The sequence below is a fragment of the Gymnoscopelus braueri genome, assembly GCF_963280865.1.
Source record: "Gymnoscopelus braueri genome assembly, chromosome: 9".
Lineage (NCBI taxonomy): Eukaryota > Metazoa > Chordata > Actinopteri > Myctophiformes > Myctophidae > Gymnoscopelus > Gymnoscopelus braueri.
In genome coordinates this window covers 26,498,946-26,516,186 of record NC_137610.1, presented here as the reverse complement: position 1 = coordinate 26,516,186, position 17,241 = coordinate 26,498,946, and the positions used below count along the sequence as shown (strand labels likewise).

General features: G+C 41.8%; 1 protein-coding gene across 6 annotated transcripts in view; it reads left to right on the top strand.

Moving 5' to 3' along the window:
* The window catches only part of LOC308092398 (kinesin-like protein KIF21A), a 67,842-nt gene that overhangs the window by 33,855 nt on the left and 16,746 nt on the right, over nt 1-17,241 (top strand). For all 6 annotated transcript variants that reach the window (XM_080438260.1, XM_080438262.1, XM_080438261.1 and 3 more), the window contains exons 4-16: nt 3,714-3,854; nt 4,524-4,655; nt 5,378-5,548; nt 6,738-6,853; nt 7,430-7,625; nt 8,381-8,570; nt 9,648-9,714; nt 10,281-10,478; nt 13,729-13,804; nt 14,152-14,266; nt 15,170-15,358; nt 16,259-16,458; nt 16,952-17,059. In XM_080438260.1, coding sequence (XP_080294386.1) covers nt 3,714-3,854; nt 4,524-4,655; nt 5,378-5,548; nt 6,738-6,853; nt 7,430-7,625; nt 8,381-8,570; nt 9,648-9,714; nt 10,281-10,478; nt 13,729-13,804; nt 14,152-14,266; nt 15,170-15,358; nt 16,259-16,458; nt 16,952-17,059 — 1,899 coding nt within the window. The remainder of the gene's footprint in view (nt 1-3,713; nt 3,855-4,523; nt 4,656-5,377; nt 5,549-6,737; nt 6,854-7,429; nt 7,626-8,380; nt 8,571-9,647; nt 9,715-10,280; nt 10,479-13,728; nt 13,805-14,151; nt 14,267-15,169; nt 15,359-16,258; nt 16,459-16,951; nt 17,060-17,241) is intronic.

Below are 17,241 nucleotides of genomic sequence, written 5' to 3'. Positions count from 1 at the left end.
ATTTCAAATTTATTTCTATATCCGGTCTGAAATGCAAACGGAAATTAATGCTATTGGCTGAAACCGCAGCAAGGGCAGGTCCTCACCAGTAGAAACCCTACTTTATCGTTAATTTTTTAATAAAATGAACCATAATTTACCAAAACGCATATCATGGTGATTGAAAGAAGACTTTAAACTAGCGACTGGAAGCATATAGTATTTATTACAATGTTTAATTAAGGTAATAAGATCAAGTGTAGAGTGTAAAATCAAGCCAAAACACCATCCGCTTGACTAGAGCCTTATTGCTTCTGCAACCAGCAGGGGTGAAACAGACTACAGGCCATTCATATGAACTGTCATACTTCCTCAATTTACAAGCCGGATGCTGGCCCCTTGGTGCCGCCCCAGCCCGTAGGAGTACATGCAGTGACAAATATCACCCTCCCCGCCCGGCTTTCCTCCCCCAAATACGGGCCAATAGTGTTCGTATACGCTCGACAAAGCCGGACACACCACCGCGTTGTATTCGAACCCCCAGCTTTATCACTGCACCACCCGGGCGCCGGTACCTTGACTTACCCAAAACTACTGCCTGTCCGCTGGTAATTTTGGCAGGTAGTCAGCCACTATTCAAATATCCAGTCCTGTTTTTAAACGTTTTATTTAGCTTGTAAAATGGTTCTGAATCCATCAGTCAGTATGACCGAAAAGTAGGTTTCTTGCACTGTTCTAGGCACTGAGAAGTATACAGCAGGGGATAGGGGGGTGTTATGCTCTTCTTGAACGCCAAATGACAGCTCTGCTCCGCTCAAAGCATCGTTTTTATATCGCCATCCGTAGGGACCACGGGCGTTTACAACCACCGTGCAGGTCAGACTTGCGTGTCGTTGACACCGTTTATTTAACAAGCATCTAACATTGGCTCTCCATCAAGCAGAACATGCCTCCACTGACAATTGAAGTGCAGCAGCTGTCATCGTCGGAGGGAGGGGGGGTTAGGAAGTGTCGAGTCAGGGTCTGGGAGTGGACGGGTTAAAGGGGATGGGATGCACACACAGACAGCTGCGTGGCCCGGGGGCTGTCAATGCTGACAGCGGCGGAGCCATGAGACCCTCAATGAGAGGTGTGGGAATCACACAGACCAAAGGCTGTGTGCCCACCAAAGAGCTTCTTCCCGGCTGAAAACGGCAGGTGCTCGCCTAAAAAAACCCGCTTCCAAACGCCCAAGTTGACAATATTTCAGCTCTGTAAGTATAAGCCTTGCCAAGCCATGTGGCCCATAGGGGCAGGAGTCCTGTTTCTGTAGCGTAAGGCGGCTTGATGTACAAGTACATCCCCCAGCCATGATGTACATGTACACCCCCTAGACATGACGCTAGTACGTCACAGGGACTTACCCCCAATCCAACCCTTAATGCTGAGTGCCAGAACAGGGAGGCATTGGGTCAAATTGTTATAGCCTTTGGTATGACCTGGCCTGGGAATCGACCCCAACCTCCCAATCTCAGGGCGGACACTGTAACCACAAGCACACTGCGCTGGTTCAGCCGTAGGCAAGCAGATAAAAAAACACTGACTGTGTACAAATGGAACCAAATAGACCCTTTACGGGTCCATTTGGTTCCATTTGTGCACTGTCAGAGTTGAATTAACACAGATGATTTTTACTGTGTAACCGTTCAGATTAAACGGGTTGGATTATCACTTTTAATCCCATGCCATTTTTAGTTTCAAAATCCACGTAATGTTGAGTTTAACATCCTAATCTCAGTTTCTGTTTAAAATATTGGTATTGCAATTAAACTCTGCATCTCGTGACAACTGGTGATAGGAGTGTGAAAGTAGATAAAGTCTTAAGTTATGTTAGGACAGTATTATAAAGACTTTTCTTGGCCTATAGTTTAGACATTTTTAGGTTATGTATGCATGCAGACTTCCAATGTGTGAGCACTCAGGTAGGAGTTCAGTGTTCTCTTTCTGAACGACACATTTTGACAGATACATGGGCTGTTGATGGACATATGGGCTAGGAATTGAACCCATCAACTTTTAGATACAGGCTGATGAGGCCGTCCTGTCAGCCACAGAAACCTCTGGACATTTACACAATAAAAACGTTATACATTTTCTTATGTAATATGTAGGCCTGACCTCTGGTAGTCGAATAGTCGACTAATTAGTCGAGGGGTCTCTGAGTCGACTGCCAATCTCTTAGTCGAATTATAAAATATAAAAAACGTTTTTCTTCTTTTTTTAAACTTTTTTTTTTGAGAGATTGGCCTAGTTTTTTATATTAATTAACTAATAGTTTGCCAAAAATAGGATATACATCATGATTTATTGGGAGAAACCAATAGTATATGTTAAATCAGACACTATCACCCCTACAGCCCAAATGGAATGTTCCTCTATTGCATAACATATTTTTTACATGATTTGACTGAGAGATTGGCATCGAATCAGACCGATTCCACTGCCAATCTCAGTGGAATCATGAAAAAAAAGAAAGAAAAAAAAAACGATTTTATTATTATTATTTTTTGGGGGGGGGGGGGTATGTCCTTAGTCGACTGCCAGTCGACTATTGGCAATTAGTCGCCAATCAGATTCGACTATACAAATCCTTAGTCGGGGACAGGCCTAGTAATATGTTTGTTTCAGTAGCCAAAGTAGATACAGCAGCCATATTTTTTTTTAATCAAATACAGTAAACATAAAATAAACATAAAGTAAACAAATCAATCTCATTTATCATGGAAGTATTTTGTACTTTCCATCAAATGACTTTTTTGTTATCCTTTTAGCTTTAATGCCTTTCTGAGTAATACAATATTCAAGCTTGTATTCAGGCATTGAAATGCAATAGGAAACACAAAATACTCTTAGCAGTAAAGATTATGGTGCATGAGAAGGCTTTGCATTTTGTATCCATCTTCATGCTATTTACATGTTTTATTTCTCTAGCTCCTGTAGCTTAGAACAATAGAAATGGTCTACTCATTTTGACAAATGACAGCCGAATGTTTGTCATTTTAAAAGCACAGAGCTATTAGACCTTGTTGCTATAGCATTAAAGGAGCACTTCAGCACTAGTGAAGTGGCTGCCCAGTCATTGCTGGTGGTATATTATACTAGAAATAAACGTGAAAAAAGTACTTCTCATCGACAATGGCTTGTCATTTCATACAATTGAATGTTCAGCTTAATTACAAATTCAGCTTATTATGAATGATAACTAGGGCTGCAAGAGTTAATCAAACTAGTTCATTTAATCAATTCATTCATGTAAATTTTTATTTTATCAAAACAAATTAAGTATAACTGATAGAATAATTGCCAAGAAAGTAATTGATTGTAGCCCTTATGATTACAATAAAGATATCAGAAAGAATTAAGCACTGGAGCATCTCAGATGATTAATTGCCTTTTTAGTTACAAGGTGCTAATGTTTCAATGCCTTGTGCATCTTTATCAGTCAGAGTCATGACTCTAATGAAGATGTACTAGGCATCGAAACGTTAGTCACTGTTCATACTTAGCAGTAAAAAGGCAATTAATCGTATTTCTGTCTGCTGTTGTGCCCCGTTTCTGTGATGCACCAGACCTCCCGTAACTACTAGACCTCCCGTTTTGATGGCCGTTGGTACTCCATTTCTTCTCAAAAATTAAGGTGTGTGTGTGTGTGTGTGTGTGTGTGTGTGTGTGTGTGTGTGTGTGTCTGTCTGTAGCTGTACAACGAGGAGGTGCTGGATCTATTTGACTCGACGAGTGATAAGGGGGAAAAATCTCACATCAAGATCCACGAGGATGCCTCGGGAGGCATCTACACTGTGGGTGTGACCACGCGCACCGTGTCCACCGAGGCAGAGGTAAGTGTGAGCATCTACACTGTGTGAGCTTCTACACTGTGTGAGCATCTACACTGTGGGTGTGACCAAACACACCGTGTTCTGTTCTCCAAGGCAGAGGTAGGTGTGAGCATCTATTCCACACTATGGATGTGACCACACGAACGGTGTCCTCCAAGGCAGAGATAGATAGTAGGTGTGTCACGCATCTGTGTGTGTCACTGTGAAAACAAGAATGTACACAAAGAAACACAAAAAGCTGAATGTCCGGGTAGCGTAGGGGGAAAGTACCTGTTGGAACCTTGGAAAATGTTGTGACTACTACAGGTTGTTCTGCAGGGATCGGAACTGGGAGGTATAGCTGGTTCCTCCCTCTGGGGGAAACTCCTTACTGTCAAGTGGAAAGAAGCGGCTAGTGACTGCATGTGTATCAGAGGACACATGTGTTTGTCTACACCCTACCAAGACCAACAGTAGCGGTTGACAGTGACAGGGACTATGTACATGGGGGGGAATTGGCAAGGACAAAAATCAGGAAAACAACTACAACTAAAAAAGATAGATATGTATGTGTGTGTGTGAGTAATTCAGTGAAACATTTCAGAAACAAAATGGAGTGATAGTTACATAGATTCAGATTTACAGTACATTATACCGTAGGTGACGGAGCACCTTGTGTTGACGTTTCAGATGATCCAGTGCCTGAAGCTGGGGGCTCTGTCCCGCACCACAGCCAGCACCCAGATGAATGTGCAGAGCTCTCGCTCCCACGCCATCTTCACCATCCACCTGTGCCAAGTCCGCGTCTGTGCCTCTGACAATGTACGTCTGTCCACCTGTGTAACCTGTCGTTTTGCCACGCTTTGTGGTCGACCGTTATAAAGCTAGGGCTGAGCGACGTGACTTCAAATCACTATCACGATTCAAACCTTTTCCTCGATCACGATTAATGAACGATTATGGGAAAATTTGGAAAATAGCAGATTCAAAACTCACTCGCTATTTTTTTATGCCAACAGTGTACAACAAAGTTGTTTTTATTCTTTGATATGAGAAAAACGATAAAAAAAAAGAAAAGATTATTCGGTTTTAAGTCGGTCTTGGTTCTAAATATTGGTTTCGATGTATTTTTGGTTAATTGCCCAGCCCTAGACAGAGCTATAAATTAATTGAAGAGTTCAGTTATGCAGTATGTACAGTATGGGATGTGTACCCATCCTGTGTGTGATGGAATTGTTTGGTCTATTTAGGGTTAGCACTACCTTTTATACTCTCAGGATTCCAATAATTAGTTTTCAATATTTGGCTACCAGTCCTTTTCTTGGACTATAGAGTAGGCCTAGGTGTCATATTTCATAAATGGAAGTTATCTCTTTTAATTAATTAATAAGCAAAAGAGAGAATATCTTAGTGTGTGATATATGTGCTGTAAAGGTACAATTATTTTTAATGCTATGGCTACATCAATGTATTACAGTAGAATGAACACTTTTTAAATGCCTATAAATTACGCTTCTAAAAGCCTTTGTCTTTCCCATACCCAGCAAGACGACGAGACTGTTGAGAAGGTGTCCAACGGAAACTCTGAAATGGACGAGTTTGAGACACTGACGGCTAAGTTCCACTTCGTGGACCTGGCCGGATCCGAGAGGTTGAAGAGGACGGGAGCGACGGGCGAACGAGCCAAAGAAGGCATCTCCATCAACTGTGGACTGGTGAGCTACTCTACTCTCCTTTTAAGCCTGAAGCTGCTTGTAGTCGAACTAACAAGCTCAGTGGTTCTCAAACTTAATTTCAACCAAAGTGCTATACAGATCTAAACAACAAGGCAATAGAATACACAATCGAGTAAAATACAAAACGAAAAGAGGGCAAGGGCGTAGTGTGCCAGGCTCAACTGTAATCAAAGGTCAGAGAAAAGAAATAGGTTTTTAATAGAGATTTAAAAATGTCTATGACTGGGCAGCTCTGCTATGGCTCCAGAGCCTGGGGGGCGGCCGCCGCAAACACTTGTTCACCTCCAGTTTTTAACCTAGTCTTAAGCGCCATTAACACTGAGCACGATAAGTATAACGATAATTATGTGAGCATCCACACTGATGTACGACACCTTCCGTAAACAGTGGCACCAAACACACAATGTAAACACATCTCTTTGTTTACGTCTACCACAATGGTTAAGCCCTCCCTTTATACTTTGTCGTACAACGACAATAGCTGTGAGCTTGTAGATTGCCTATTGCTTCTGTTTCTTACTTGTTTATGACAATATCATGACATGGTCAAAATAGGGCTGCCAGGTTGAAAGTAATTCAACCGTGAGTGAGTGATCGTGAGTGAGTGAAGTAAGATCGACTGAAGTAAGTACAGTGAAGTAAAATCGACTCCTTACACAATCGGGCCATCTAGTGGCTGGCTAATGTACCTGCAATGACAATAGACTAATGGCACGAAAAGGTACACATTGTCAATGACAATTTTAGACATTAGAATTTGTTTATTCAATCTGTTTATCAGACTCTCTCGTTCTAGGTGAAGTACAGAAAACTTTAAAAAGCCTTTTCACATGCTATGTTCAACTCCACCTGACAAGTAAACAGATTCTTATGTCCAGAATCGGTGAAGTGCTCTGCTATGTTCCTCTTGAGTGAGGGGCTGTCAAATTGACAGTCCCACTGATAACATCATTGGTGGATACGTTTTTGAGCTGTGCCTCTGAGACACAGCAAGTAGACAGACATGGTACCATCCCATAGTCAGCACTAGTGACGACCCAGATACATTATGGAGATTTGGTTTTAAAACATCAAAGTGCTCCTTTAGTATGCAATGTCTAATGATGCCTCAATGTGTGTGTTTTTGCTGAAACCCATTTTCTTTCTCTCCTGCATCATTTGTGTGCAGCTTGCTCTGGGGAATGTAATCAGTGCGTTGGGTGACAGGAGCAAGCGATCCTCCCATGTGCCTTACAGAGATTCCAAACTCACCCGCCTGCTGCAGGACTCTTTGGGTGGAAACAGGTATGTGGACTGAGGTTCCTGCACGACAAAAAATGCTTTTTCCCCCCCTAAGATATTACCCATTTTTAGGGCTGTCACGATTATGACATTTTACTTGACAATTAATTGTCACACAAATAATTGCAATTGTGTTTTTTGTCATTGAACATGAAAATAGATATTATTATTTCTGTTTTGCTTTTAGGCTTCGTAAACAAACATTTCACAGGGCAGATGTTAAAAGTCTCAGTAATTTCTTTGTATATTATAGTTATTTGTCATAATTTTATACTTTTGGTTGGTTGTATCGGCTGTGTATCGGCTATTTCCGAAAAAATATTAAACTTGATACTCCAGCATCCTGTAAGCAGTCTCTATAGCGATGCCAGTGAAAGTCAATCAGGAAAGACTTAGGTTTTCAATCAATAGGCTTCTAGAAATCCATTTAACTATTTAAGTCTTTCCTAATTCTAGTTACAGTATAGCAATTTTCAACCATATTTAAAATATTCACAAAAAGCAGCAGTTAATGTCAAATATGTGTCTCTCTCTCCCGTCTCTTTCTCTGTCTCACTTCTCTTGCTTTCTTCCCGTCAGCCAAACCGTGATGATCGCCTGCATCAGCCCGTCGGACCGCGACTTCATGGAGACGCTGAACGCGCTGAAGTACGCGAACCGGGCCAGGAACATCAAGAACAAGGTGGTGGTGAACCAGGACAAAGCCAGCCAGCAGATCAGCGTTCTCAGGACCGAGATTGCACGACTACAGATAGAACTGATGGAGTACAAGACGGTGAGAGAGAGACAGAGAAAGAGAGCGAGAGAGATGGAGAAATGGCAGGGGGAATGCTCCGACTTATGTATGTCTGAGTCATTTACAGACAAGATCCGACCTACAAGCTGGCTTGTTGAGAGCTTGTAGGTCGGATCTTGTCGACAAGTCATACATTTATGATGCGTTCACACTGGCAACTACTGTACACGAGATACAAAGCGTTGCAGAATATTTGTCCCTGAGCGATGCCAGTGTTGAAGTGTTGATCAACACAGTCGCGGACATCAAGCATGCGTCCGATGAGCAAGAAAAGTATAAATGAAAATATAAAGCCTGGGGTTAAAAAGAACACGGAACTGGTTGATGGAAATTTGTATAGTTTCCCACCATTATAAGCAGTAATTGTGTGAAGAGAGAAGTTTAGTGGAAATGGTTTAACAACACTTGGTCGTTTTGGAGCTGCAGTTGAAGCCAGCTCAACTTGGATTGTAGCTTTGTAGCAGCTACAAATGTTGTGTGTCGCTTTGTGTCTTCCTGGAGCTTAATTGTGCAGCACTAGCTGGCTTCCACTGAAAATGAATGGTAGACTGTAGCTTTGTGAAGAATAAAAGGGTCTCCGCACACTCGTAGCTGCCAATGCCAGTACTTTACACAGAGACTTTAAAAACACACCAATGTTTTTTACAGACGGAGCTGCCTTCTTCAGGGGGACTGTAGCTTTGTAGCTAGCTGCCAGTGTACAGCATTCAGAGTTGCCATCATTGTCCCTGCAGGGTAAACGCATGGTGGGAGAGGACGGCATGGAGAGCTTCAGTGACATGTTCCATGAGGTCTCCATGCTGCAGACAGAGAACGGCAACCTCAGGGTCCGAGTGAAGGCCATGCAGGAGACCATCGACCACCAGAGAGCCAGACTCACCCAGCTGCTCAGTGACCAGGCCAACCAGACCCTGGCCAGGGCAGGTACAGTGGGGTGATGGGGGTGTCCAGGGCAGGGGATTATAGTTAACTAAAACGAATGAAATAATGGAAAGTAAGTCCAGTGCAGGTACAGTAGGGTGTGGGAGGGAGGGAGGGAGTGAGGGATGGGGTCCAAGGCAGGTAGGACAGCAGGGTGACGGTGGGACAGCATGTCTGCTGCACGTCCTTAAAAAGTCGTACAAATCTTCAATTGTGTTTACATTCCTCATTGTTAATTCACTCATGAGCTACACATGGATAGATATCATGAGTATATTACTGTGTAGGCAGGCCTTAAAGGCTTAAATGCTGAAATCATATATCATACGTCTTGAATTCAGCCTGAGAGTTGCAAAACAAAACCCAGCAGCTGTGTTTTTGTGCTCAAACTTGCAGTTGTGTTCAAACTTGCAGAAACTTGCAGTCCCCCTGTGTGTTGGGATAACATTAGTTCAAATAGAGAGAATATGATATGAGAGAAGGTAAAATGAGACAGGAAAAGATTAACTTTATTGATCCGCAAGGGGAAATATTGGGTTAGTGCTGCAGGGGATAATAAAGTGTGGATACAATTACGATGAGAGCCAAAGAAAGAAAAAGATATCATGAGATCAGATCATAGTCAATTCAAACTTTATTTAATTTAAGTCTAACCCCAAAATGCATTTAGAAGATAAATATTTCCTTTATTCATCTCTGGTAGAGATGACATTGTGTCATCACTGCATACATTCATATTCATATTACCTATGTAATTGTAACTATGTTCCCACAAAATGTATTGAAATAAACTAAACTAAACTGTGGATGAGTTGAGATGTGATAGGATATAATCACATGAACTTTATAATCACATGAAATTTCATACATTTTCTTTTATTTTTTACTTTTCCGAAATAAAGAAAAGTTGAATACATTTTATTGGAGCATATGAGTGTGCAGGTTCTATTCTTTTTTTTCTCCATGATTATTTTGAACCCAGTACCCCAAGAAGTGATGTGCCTATTTCATTATCTTTTGAATAACACATTTGAAATCAAATCTAATCTTCTAATGAACTCTGATTGCTTCATCCCCCAGGTGAAGGAGGGAATGAGGAGATTGGCAACATGATACAGAGTTACATCAAAGAGATAGAAGAACTCAGGTAAATAACTGAGTACAGTACCTCTCTCTCTCTCCGTCTGTCAATCTGTTCATATTTCTATTTGGTGGGGGTAGGGTTGTCACGATCATGACAATTTAGTTGACGATTAATTGTCGTACAAATTGTGTTTTGGGCATTGAACATTGGAACATATAAATCAAAATTACATTTCTGTTTGTCTTTTAGGCTTTGTAAACACAAATTGCAAAGGGCAGATATGACAAATAACTCAAATATACACAGAAATTACGGACAATGACCAGTAGCAATTAAATTCAAAGAAATAAATGTACTATGGCCCAAATAGGCCATGCATCTAAATATTTTATACTTTCTTAAAAATTTGGAATTAGCTGATCTACAAGCACGTCGCATCATGAAGCGGTGTGAGCTTGTAGATCGGTCATTTCCCGCAATTTTCCAACAGATTAATTTCTACAGATGAATAGGAACGATTCTGATGATTACCTAAAATTATTTAACATTTATTTATTATTGTGATCAGGCGATTATGTAATAATTGTGACCCATTTGACACCTGTGTGTGTCCCCCTTCCCTCTTCCAGGGCCAAGCTCCTGGAGAGCGAGGCCATCAGCGAGAACCTGAGGAAGAACCTTTCCCGTGCCTCCAACCGACAGTCATTCTACGGAGGGCCAGGCTCGTTCTCCACCATGGCCCCCGAGAAGGAGACCTCGGACATCATCGAACTGGCCAAAAAAGACCTGCTGAAGCTCAAAAAGAGGGAGAAGAAGAAGAAGAAAAGGTACGTCTGTTAGGGTCTGAAGCAACGTTTGATATTTCAATTAAATTCCTAGGGGCTTTACTGGCATGAGAAAACGTACATCTGCTTTGCCAAAGCAAAAATTAAACCAATCAAACCAAAATCAATACTAAGAAATGTTTGTACAATTAAAAGGGAATAAAGAGACTTGTAGACAGAGACATTGCATTAGAAATAAACTATCTTACACAACCAGAAGAATTGTGCATTTGCTGTTAGATGCTATTAGATAATAATAGATCATCTATGATAAAGTAAGTTATTGTATTGTAACATTTTATTTGGTAATATATACATTTCTGTTTGTACAGCTCTGTTTATGTTGATTTTGAGCTTCAAAGTGAATGACTATTTTTACTAACTGCTGGAAATATTTTTGCCTGGTCGCACAGTTGGTTAGATGGTATGGTGCATATAGACACGCACACTCAGTAGAGGTTCTGTCCATTTTCCTAGCTAGGGTTCAAATACGGTGAGAAGCAGTGTTGTTCCTACAGTATGTAGCTCATGAGCAGAGCCTGACCCCAACTGCGTCTAGGATTGTGACTCCCACTGGGTTCACTTACACTACAAATATACAGTAGGTAGTCGTGGTGCTTTGGTTAAGGCCCCCTTTGGATAAAAGCATCTATCAAATATCGTTGCTGTCGGGCAGAAACCTTGTACCTCCATATTTCAAGCGTTTACTTTTTGGGGGGTAAATGAATGCTGATGAAGTAGGGCACAAAAAGTTGCAAAACTAGCAGAGCTTGTAGATCTACTCTCCATCAGAACAAAGGTTATTTTTCCCCCCGAATCTTCTGAAGTAACAGTTTTGGACATACAAGGTTTCCACCTGACCGCGACCAAATGATCATAGATGCTATGGATTATGTCTGCATTTTACCCTCTGACCTTTCTTCCTTCCATTTCCCCACCCCTCCTTTCCACATCCCTTGTGTACCTTCAACCTCTCCCCCCATGAAGACTCCAGCAGCTGCTGGAAGAGAGACAGATGGAGGAGGGGGAGGTGGGGGAGGTGGAGGTTGAGGAGGAGGTTGAGGTCGCCAGGTTTGTCTTCGTCCCAAAACGCGCCCCCTTGTCTTCACCCAAAAACGTCCCCACATTCCATTGCTTCCTTCCCGTCCTTCTAACTCACCATGTGGAGTTTGTTTTTGTTTTGTTTTGTTTTGACAGGTAGTTGCCACACCTGGAGAAAAACCTGCTACTTTAGCAGCACATAATTTCCTCACCAAAGACTTTAACATTCACTAAGCCTTAATGTTTCCTGTAGATGCTCTGTAGTGGCTACCGAGGTCCCATCAACCACTGACTCATAATCCCCCTTCATACTATTTCCCTAATAATTAGTGCTTTCCTCATGGCCTGTCAAGACAAGCTTGGGACTGGAAAGATATCCAGCCTGGGAGCACACTCGCCAACATTCCCGATTTTCCACCGAGAAATTCCACGATTCGCATGTTCCCAGGCATTCTCCTGGGATCGATCTCTTCCCGCTTTTCCCATATTTGGAACAAACATGTCAGCTTGGACAGACACAAACTCTAAGATCTATGGTTCCTACCCCTGCTGTTTCTAGTTTCAGGTTATACACCAAACGTGATAGAAAAAAAATATTTAAAATATGGAAGTATTCCTTTTGAGAGTGTCACAATTCTGTCTCTTACCACACTCTTACCACTACTGTATGTGTCACAGTGTAACTAACCAAGACACTTAACCCCTAACTGCTCCCTGGGTGCCGTAGTAATATCACCCGGGTCCTAATAATTGATCCTAATAATAATTGGGATGGGTAACTGCCGAGGACACATTTCATGTAATAGCAAAAGTGCTATGACAGAAAATACAGTTTCCCAAATTAAGTATCTGGTACTACTATTGATTTGGCTGATTCACAGCTTCAATTCATGTACAAAAGTCATTTGCATTTCTCATACAACTCCCCCACTGAAAGCCCAAACTGGATGAAGGAATAAATGGCCTGTGTCTCCGTTTTGGTTGATATGACGACAGAATAATCCATATTTCCATTGTGGATGTTGGAATCTTTCCAAGTCTGAGTTGTTTTGAGAAGGTCTTTGAAGTTGATCGCATCGACCAAATGTGATATCTTACATTTTTATTTATATGTGTAACTTGACGTGGTATGGTAACTACCTATTTTTCCTTTCCCTGTGTTAATCTTTCTTTTTCCTCGTTTATTCAGCCTGTCTGGATGATGTTGTGCATACCACCACCTAAGGCCTGCTAACTCTTTGGATTGGATAAAGCATTATCCAACAGAACTGAGTTCTCAGATTTCTGTTGTGCTACTTATTCCTGTCATGCTTTTTTGGCTTTGGGTTTTTATGCAGAAACTTATGACATGTTTGAAAAGCATCCCATTTCTGTGTTAAAGGAATACTGTCACTTTTTGGCTGATAAGTTCGACATCAACGGAACTGTTTGGGCCACAAGAAGATGTATAGTTTAATCTCTGTGCGTTAACACTATAGCACTCTTCTATTTTTGTAGCTGGTGGTACAAGCTAGCTTTGCATTAGGGCTGCAACTGGCGATTCTTCTATCGATTACTGTTTCAATTAATCAAATAATCAAAAAGCTAGTTTTTTGAATATTTTAAACCAAAACATATACATCAACAAATCAATAAGGGTTATTTTATACTTCATCGCATAACGTTGTCATGCAAAAATAGTGAAGACAGCCACGAGCTTGTAGAATGGCTGTCGTCACTATTTATTTTTATGAAAATTGTAAAACATTTAACCTATCAATTATTTTTTATAATCGATTATTTCGATTAACTGTTGCACCCCAATTTGCATCATGTCAAAAGTCATAGTGGTGCACTAAACTGAACACACAGAGGTAAATGCTAACGCATTTCTTGCACTGCAATGTTCAGCTTATCTCCAAAGTCTACAGTATTCCTTTGACTGCAACAGTGTGAGGCTGTTCTGTATTACACACACATGGATTGCTGTGAGCCACATACAGTGATGGACGTATTCATTGCTCATGTATGAATTATGAAGTCTTTGTGCGCTTTCTGTGGTCATGTAACGGTACAGAGTGCCTTTGGAAGTACACTGCACATTGAAGCCCATTGAGATTGCCTTGTATTGAGATTGCCTTGTGTTGTGCTTGCAGAATATGAATGAGCGTCTGTATTGCATTGTAATGTGCACTGCAAGTTGATTGATAATGTTCTTGTTTAACTTTTTCAGTGCTGTCAAAGAGGAGGTCCCTGACAATGACCAGGAGAAGGAGATTATAGAGAGAGCGAGTGAGGAGGCTGAGATGGTAATCACACTAATCAATGTAATCAATTATAAGAAATAATCCATTTTAATAAAATAATACTTTTTTAGGGGGGAAATATAATTCCTTGTCATTATATACGACAGAAATATAAAAATTGTCAAAAACGGGGGTTAATGGAAATAATTGATTGTCGTTCATTGACATGCTCCTCGATTATTATATCGATAGAATAATCACTAAGAAATGTTTTGAATTTTTGTAGATTGTCCTCATAACCACAAGAGCCAGCAGAGTGAACTAATTTAACAAAACAAATCTTCCCTGGCACAAAGCATGAAAAAGGTTGAGAAGCACTGTTTTAGATGATTTGTCAATTTATGTGGCAGGAGGTCCATGAAGGCAGCGACCATGAGGATGCAGATGAGGAAGAAGACGAGGATGAGGAGGAGATGGACGTTGAGGAGAGCTCTGATGATTCTGACTCTGAACAGGATGAGAAAGGTACCAGTTCCTCCACTCAGCCTTAGGACACTTTGGTTTGGGTTGTGTACTTACCTTGTCACGATGTAATTAGTCCAGTTAGTGACATATATCGCTCTGTTGCCCAGTAGTTGACTTGAAATGAATAATAAAAGAATTGCTCCTCATTGACTTCCATTGTACTGTGAAACAACTCTCAAAGACTCTTTTATCAAATAAATGAAAGCAAACAAAGCTTATTCTTCTGACTATATATAACATCACAAAACCCAGTGTGAAGAGAGAAAGAAGAACTTCCATGTTGATTTAGCCCTTTTCTGACTGGATCCGCGGATCCTCGGTCTACAAACTGTAAAATCAACTGGAAGAGTTCACACACCCTCCATATTTTAACAAAGACACTGTGGAACGTTATAGTTACTGTTATCGTTATAAATTATAGTGCTTGGCTGTGAACGGCCCTCTAACCCATTCAATCCGGGAACGCATCTGTGTCATTTTAGATTTGAGCTATAACCATTATTTTATACTTTTTTTTCCAAAAATAGCAGATATACAAGCTCATTGCGCAGCACCGAGTGCCGCACTATGAGCTTGTAGATCTGCTATTTTAGAAAAATCGTGAACATTTGTGCAAATCTTTGAATATATATATTTTTGAAACAAATTTTTTAACTCAAATCATTGCTTCTGGAGGTCCCTGGATCAAAATATTATAATATTTAAAAATATATATATTCAAAGATTTGCACACGCTTTCACGATTTTTCAAAATATAGCAGCATCTACAAGCTCGTAGCGCGGCACTCGGAGCTTGTATATCTGCTATTTTTTGAATAGCCAAAGAAATAAAAAAACGACACAGATGCGTTCCCGGATTGAATGGGTAAAATCATGTGCGTTTCATCTCGTCTCCCCTTTAAGAGAACTTCCAGGCAGACCTGGCCAACATCACCTGTGAGATCGCCATCAAGCAGAAGCTGATCGACGAGCTGGAGAACAGCCAGCGGCGTCTCCACACCCTCAAGCAGCAGTACGAGCAGAAGCTCATGATGCTGCAGTGTAAGATCAGAGACACGCAGCTGGAGCGCGACCGCGTGCTGCAGAACATGGGTAAGAACCAGCGGCGGACACAGAGTAAACTCAACCCCTGTTACTTGAGTATTAGACACTTGTCGGCGGCAGTGGCTCAGGGGTAGAGTGGCCGGGTAGAGTGAACTGGAAAACCGCAAGGTTCCCAGTTCGATCCCGGGCTGGGGCGCTCCCCTAGAGTTAGTGTCGAAGTGTCCTTGAGCAAGACGCTGAACCCCTAATTGCTCCCGATGAGCAGGTTGGTGCCTTGCATGGTTTCCTCTGCCATCGGTGTATGAATGTGTGTGTGAATGGGTTAATGGCACAATCAATGTAAAAGCGCTTCGGATAGGAGCGCTATATAAATGCACCATTTACCATTTACTTGTTGTGGCGAAATCCTATGTAAAACTAGAGAAAGACACATAGGTTTTAGAGGCCTGGAAAGGCCTTTAAAACCTATGTGTCTTTCTCTAGTTTTACATAGGATTTCGCCGCCACTACGCACTCCTGGTCAAATGTTACTCAACCACGAGTGAAACTTAGTCATGCATCAGCTGTTATATCGTCGCTGTCGGGCAGAAACCTCCTATCTCCATATTTTATCTTTTTGTGTTTTTTTCTGTAAATTAATGTCCTACAGTACTTGATCATACTACTGCGTCACACAAAAGTAGCAGAAGTAGCAGATCTGCAAGCTCGAAACGCGATGCGAAGCAACGCTTTTTGAGCATGTTGATCTGCCTACATTTTCCAAAATAGCACATCTAGATTTTTTTTATGACTTAATCTCCCACTTCAGGGGTGTTTCTGGTTATAGTGGAAACGTAAACAAAAAACCATCACAGAACTTCATAGGTTCTGGAAGGTTTGGTTTCAGGTGGTGGAATGTTCAGGGTTACCCATCGCAGTGGAATAGAGCCATTTGTGTCCTTGTTCCAGGGTCAGTGGAGACCGGCCAGGATGACAAGGCTCGCAAGATCAAGCTAGAATACGAGAAGAAGCTGAGCGTGATGAACAAGGAGATGCAGAAGCTCCAGTCGGCTCAGAAGGAACACGCCCGCCTGCTGAAGAACCAATCGCAGTACGAGAAGCAGCTGAAGAAGCTCCAGCTGGACGTCACGGAGATGAAGAAAACTAAGGTGGGACGGTTGTGTCATCAGTGTACTGTATATGAAAATGTTTTACTGTTTTAGACCCTCGATTAGTTCAACAAGAAAAAGTGCCCTTAGGGCCGTTTGGCCCCTGTCCTGCCTGAAAGAACCTCCATACCCCCACCCCACACCCCATACCACAACAATCACCCAGCCCCCCACCCCCATACCACAACAACCCCAACCCTCACCCCACCCATCACCTACCCCCATAACGCCATAACCTCCCCACCCCATCGCCCACCTCCCCCCACCTAGATACCGCCATAATCTCCCCACCCCCCCAACACTCAACCCCCCCCCCCCCACCCTCATATCGCCATAGCGCCAATTATAGTATTATAAGAAGATAAGAAGATAAAGATTAACTGTTACACCCCTACAAGTATCAACATTTTACTGTTCTCCTGAGACGGCGTTGGCTTTGCAGACACCTGTAATAAACTGTAACATCATTGAATGTTTGCCATGCTGGGACCAGGTCCGTCTGATGAAGCAAATGAAGGAACAGCAGGAGAAGAACCGCATGAATGAGTCTCGCAGGAACAGAGAGATCGCTACCCTGAAGAAGGACCAACGCAAGCAGGAGGTCAGCAACAAGCCTCTTTTATTTGTTTCTCATTATGTCCCTCCATGACCATCAGTCTTAACTGCTGTATATAGATAAATGCTAGTTATTGTTGGTGTCGGACAGGAACCTTGTATCTCCATGTTTTATCTTCATAAATTAATGTCCTATACTTTGCCGTATAACAGTGTCGCACAAAAGTA